This window comes from Carex rostrata, chromosome 7 (genome assembly GCF_964058835.1).
Source record: "Carex rostrata chromosome 7, lpCarRost1.2, whole genome shotgun sequence".
Lineage (NCBI taxonomy): Eukaryota > Viridiplantae > Streptophyta > Magnoliopsida > Poales > Cyperaceae > Carex > Carex rostrata.
In genome coordinates, this window is record NC_135924.1 from 14,122,650 (window position 1) to 14,128,576 (window position 5,927).

The following is a 5,927-nucleotide window of genomic DNA, read 5'->3' on the forward strand; positions in this document are numbered from 1 at the left end:
GGACGGTCCAAACCAAATTCATAATATATAAAAGTTCGGTCGGTTCAGTTATTTTGGTTTTGAAATTTTTCAAACTAAACCCAACTGAAGTTATAATTCAGTTTTAAAAAACAAACCGAATCGAACTATTAAACTGAAAAAACCGAACCATTTGGTCCAAACTAATTCGGTTCGGTTCAAAACCGACTAAACCGAAAAAACTGGAAAAGAGACTCTTTTTTTACCCACGCTATCATCATCATCACACTGTAGTTGGTTGCAATTTCCACCCCTATGTTTGCTCCCCAGGATTCAACAAATACTTCTCTTGCACTCAGGAAAACTTTCCTTCATTGCAAATAAAATTTAAACAAATAGTTCTCAATCCAATTCAAATTCTTGATGTTCTACGGGCCCACCCTCTGACCGACCCTTCGGCACATTTAAACTGGTTCTGATTTTTTCTTCGATCCAGGCAAGCTTCCTCTCCAATTCAAGCGTACTTGCATGCAATAATCTCATATCAACTCTCACTACCTTAGCCAAGGTTCTTAGTAAGATGTAATAATCGGCATGCACCGCATAAATAAGAATTTTGTCTACATTTACTCGTCTGTAGCTTATGTAACCTGCCATGAAATAAGTTGCAATAAAAAAAATATTATGAAGCATATTATATAATATCAATCTCAAACCTGTCAAGATATTAGCATTGCCGGTTGATACAAGAGAAGCTCAAATGCCTCTATATCTTTCATGCCTTAATAGTGCCTCACACCCTTATCTCCGTTTTCAAAGTTCAATCAATCAATCCAAACCGCTCAACATGATCTCCATATAAAAAGTGCTTGAAGACCAAATTTTACAATTTTTTGGAATTCTTTTACTATTTTTTTAGATAGGTACAAAATCACTGCTTATCAGACAATTATGGACCATCCAAAAACAATGATTTTGCACCTATAAAAAAAATAGTAAAAAATTTCCAAAAATAAAAATAAAATTTGGTCTCCAGGGACATTTTAATGTGGAGATCATGTTGAGCGATTCGGATCGACTGATTGGACTTTGAAAACGAAGATATGAATGTGAGGCACGATTGAGGCATGAATAAATCACTCGCGTGCCCGGCTCTGAACCAGATGAAGACACGAGGCATTTGAACCCTACTCTTGGTACAAACCCTATCACAAAATTGAGTCTGACTGGTATCTACTGGAAAGGGGGTGGCACCAACAAAAGTTGATAAAATTTAGATCTAGATACTGCACATCTGGTATGTACAGGTACCAAACCAAAAAGGGTATCAAAAACCAACGAACAAGGACACTTGACCTACACAGAATTCAGTACCTCTCGCTTTATGCAGTACCGCACCAGCATCACACGGTGATTAACAACAGCTTTTACAAATTTATATCACCTGAGTTAACTCAAATTTTGAGTTTAGATCCAGACCATCCAATCTGCTTTAGCACTTATATTAAAGGAGCCCCGTGCATTCCACCTCGGGCCTGATTGGCCCGGATTCTGATCGGACGGTCCAGATCTAAACTCAAAATTTTAGTTACTTCAGAGGATCCGGACTCAACTTTTACAGAATATTGAGTGTTATAGGTGATAAAACTGTACAATTTCAATCAAATCAATTTAATTTTATATTATTAGTATTTACCTTTTGATTTCCTTTTAGTAACGGGGGCAAGGTAAATGAACCAGTTTTGTTCCATTTCAAACCTCATCTTGTCCAACTCTCTCTCTTCTCTAAAAGAAGAATCTACAACACATTTGTGCGAAGAACTTTTTTTATCGTAATCGCTAGGGTTTAGGTTGGCGCATGAATCGAAGGATGTGCTGTTGGTGGCATCATCACCATATCTCATTGTGCCTATATCTTTCTGCTCAAAGTTCAGATTATCTGCTTCAATGCCAGAATCATTATCCTGAATTTTTACAAATTTAACAGTATGGGTTAGCTATTTAGGAATTCAAATCAAGAACATACGTTTTCAGAAAAAATAAAATTAATTGCTTTGCCTTTATTTTAATAATCCCAACAGAGTTTAACAGTTTAGACACCATACTGATCCAATAAAGACAGTTCTACAAATTTCACCCCGTATTATACCTCTTCTCAGTCTTTCCCTCTCATTGCTGTCTCATTTCTACAAAATATTAACACTACTCTATAGTTTCACAAATAAAAAACATATATGAAGTTGCAATGTTTTGTTCATACAATGCAAGGGGCAAAATTTGCAAAAGAAAAATCCATTTTTAACTATTCTTTAAAGAACGGTGCATTTTGCAACACCAGTATATAGTATTGCCTCATTTTCTTAAAAAAGGGATACAGACTATATTTTTCTATTTTGTAAATATAAGAAAAAACTGCTAATGTGCCAAGTGTTCAGTCTGGTACCACAAAACTGGTACCGGTAACTAGGTGCAGGACATTAGCTGCTAAGCCAAAACATAGCAATATTAAAATCCTTTCTTTTTCTATCATAGAAGGAACTAATGTTTAGTTTTCAATTTAGTACCAATAACTCCTATATTAATAAGCTAGCATAAAAGAAATTAAATAAAAAGACCATGTTGAGAATAAACAGGAACCAAACTGACAAATAATCTATGCAAATTTGCCTGCCAGTAGTACAGTGATAACATGTACAGCCAGAGGTAATGAATTTATCGACAGGCATAATTATTAAATTGCAGTGCCCTAGAATTGAATATAAATGTAAATGATATGCTAATTACCTCACTTTTATTATAAATGTTCCAGCACTTGTCAATCGTTCTGTTCACTCGTAGATTAGAGTCAGGTGTCATCTCAACAGAAATAACATCCTTGCAATACTTTAGATAGGAATTCAGGTCTTTTGAATAGTCTGTATGAATAAAAAAAAAAGGTTAGTTAAGCAACATATGCATGACAGATAATCTATGCATTTTGTGTTAGTAGACTCAAGATTTTTGTAATCCGTAGCATAATTTATCATTTACCGCAACATTGTATCTATTTTCATAAATAACTGCACTTAATATTAAAGCCACTCAATTTGTTTCGGGTTTTTCTCGGTTTCTACTCTTTACACTCTTTACCTTTGGAGATCTATAACAAAACAAATAACCTCCATACCTATGCAAATTTGCAAAGTACAAATTACCGTTCAAAAAATTAACCCGATAAAAGAAACAATTACCATGCTTAACCTCAATGTCTTCATGAACAGCACTTAGAACTCTTAACAGCTCTCTTGCATCAAACACAGAACTCATATTAGACTCCATTGTGACATCCTCCGTTGGGCCCTGCTTGTCAGTAACATTACTCAAACTCTCCTCCCATGTGCCATAACCATTTATATTATACAATATCCTCAGTGTAATTATCAAAACCGACATCACAACCACTCGAGTCGGGAACCCAAAAAAGTCATTTCCAGAAATCCACAACTCAGCCGGTAACAACCATTCATAGACCCGGCATGCATGTGGGAGAATTTTCATAGGGAGAGTGAGTTCTTCTAACCACCTTCTAGCCACTGCATAGAAATTTACTGGTGGTAAATTCAAGGCAATTTTCTCGGCTATTTTACCCACTACAACCTCTAGTTGGCAGGACCCGAGTAATAGTGTAGGTCTAAACATAGTCCTATTTTTTAAGGGACATGCTACTGGAGCAGTGCCAATGTATTTATCCATATCATGAAAGAAAGAGAGGTATGGGAGCTTTGCTTCTAGTGCCCAATCAATTATATCAGTAGGCAACACCGGCTCTCTTGCCAGATGGCATGAAAGAAAAGAAATGGCAAGTGTCAAGTAAATAGGGATTGTTTTTCGTAGTGTACGAAGGATAAAGGTTATAGTAGCTTTTCTTTGTCCCCGCTTTTTCTTGATCTCTGCAAAGCAAATTTAAAAAAAAAAAGTTTTATATCTTACATTAAACCAAAAGGAGGCTACTTGAAACTAGCAGCAACCAGTAGCTATTGTTTAAAGAAGTTTTGCAGAGTGTGGCTATGGTACTATGCATAGCGCAGGTTGGTCCATACTATGGATCAACATCTTTGTTTTGCAAAGTTCAATCGATCTGAACCATATAACATGATTTCCATATGAAAATGTACTTGCATACTAAATTCTACATTTTTTACTATTATTTAGATAGGTAGAAAATCAATACTTTTGAATGGTCAAGAATTTTTAGATGAAATAATTTTCTGCCTAACTAAAAAAACTGTTAAAAAATTGTAAAAAATGTAATATTTGTTCTACGAGTACATTTTCATAGGGATCTAGATCATGTTGAACCGTTCACATAGACTGATTGTACTTTGAAAACGGAGATATTGATCCATAGTACGGACCAATCCGCGCTATGCATAGTATCATAGCCTCACTCAGTTTTATTAAATATTGACAATTTCCATTATGTTAACTCAAGCTATTCTACAAAAATTTATATCGGTATGAATATGAAAAACTACGTGCTTTTTTCACCCAAAAAAAAAGTAAACAATCCTCGAATATACCTTTAACTCGTTTCGCTTGCCGATCTTTGCAATTAGCTATCACCAATGCAACCCACCCTTCTTTAAAAGCTCCTGTAGTACTCACATGTCGTAGCCAAATTGAAGGTGCCATGCCACATATAAGTGGACTAACATTAAAAGTTTCTACCAAGACTTCACACTGTCTCCTTAGCATCAGCTGTAGTCCCTACATTCAAAACCAAATCCGAAAGGAAATCAACTGGCAAATTATTTCTACTAGGTATCATTTCATCAATTCATCTCCTCCAACCCTAAATACCTAAAAAATGTGCAAAAATTGGTTCATACCTCAACGTACCGGGCACGAATTGCTCCGGCAACAGTTTCAATATCAGGTAGAGGGACTGATCCAAAAACCCTAGGTTTCTCCTCGCCATCAATATCGAGTATTTCTTCGGGCTCTTGCTTGGGAGGGGCCCGGCGGTGAAGGGTCTGGCTGTACAGGCCACCGCCTTCCTCGGCGAACATATCATCGGCGACGACGTCAGTAGCGATGATGTCCTGCGTCTGGGACCCACACTGTAAGCAGTATAAGAAGCCGACTTCCCCTTCGAAGTCGGTCACATCGCGGCAAATCTCGCAGAAGTGCCGTATAGTGCCTTCGTTTGCCATGGTTGGGGAATGAGACACTCGGGGTCGTGAAGGGTTTTAGGTTGGGGTAAAGATTTTAAATTCATCTGAATAATACGCGGCTCTGCTCTGATCCTAAGGTCTGTGCGCTGCATGAAGTCAAAAGTACTCTGTTAAGGTAACACATTATTTCTGTTAGATCAGTACCGCCCGATCAGATTACGCACAAATATTGAAGGGGATTGTACATCCCCTCAGACTCAGACCAAATTGATCCGGATTTTAATCAGACAGCCTAGATCTAAACAGTCAGGACGGTCTCAATCGACACTCCTCTGACCTCGATTTCCACTTCGATCGCTTTCTCGATCATCTCCTTTTCTCGGTATCACTCTCATCAATTTAAGCCCAATTTTCTTTTTTCTTTAAAAATGATAGTTTGCTTCTTGAATCTCTATTGCCAAGAAATCTATTAGAGAATGCTTTTGTGTAAATATAACTGGAAAATGGCCAAGTAAAAGAGATGCACTTGAAGTGTTTTAAGAAATGCTTCTGAAAATCGTGCCATGTGTCTATCCATGCTATGTCTAATTGTTGGTATTTTCTTTTAATCTATGTAGGTACAACCTTACCACATAAGTATAGAGAAAAATTGCCCTTCGCCATTTCATTTTCTGAAAAAGGTTAGTTTAGATCAACAAACATAAGTGCAGTGTGGTAATTGTTATGATGGTATATACCTGTTCTATTCCTTAATTTTTCATATTCTATAACTATGTCTGAAATAGTCCTAATTTTTTATTTAAAAGCACAATTAAG

At 36.6% G+C, this 5,927-nt stretch overlaps 1 protein-coding gene across 1 annotated transcript; it reads right to left on the reverse strand.

Annotated features, from left to right (window-relative positions):
• LOC144557568 (TATA box-binding protein-associated factor RNA polymerase I subunit B-like) lies at nt 1-5,187 on the reverse strand. The gene is made up of 6 exons (XM_078306153.1): nt 4,827-5,187; nt 4,518-4,704; nt 3,189-3,887; nt 2,743-2,873; nt 1,655-1,922; nt 1-608 (listed from the first exon to the last, which is right to left on the reverse strand). Exons 1-6 carry the CDS (start codon nt 5,148-5,150, stop codon nt 361-363), a joined length of 1,857 nt encoding a protein of 618 aa, XP_078162279.1. The 5' UTR covers nt 5,151-5,187; the 3' UTR covers nt 1-360.
• Nucleotides 5,188-5,927: the final 740 nt, after the last annotated feature.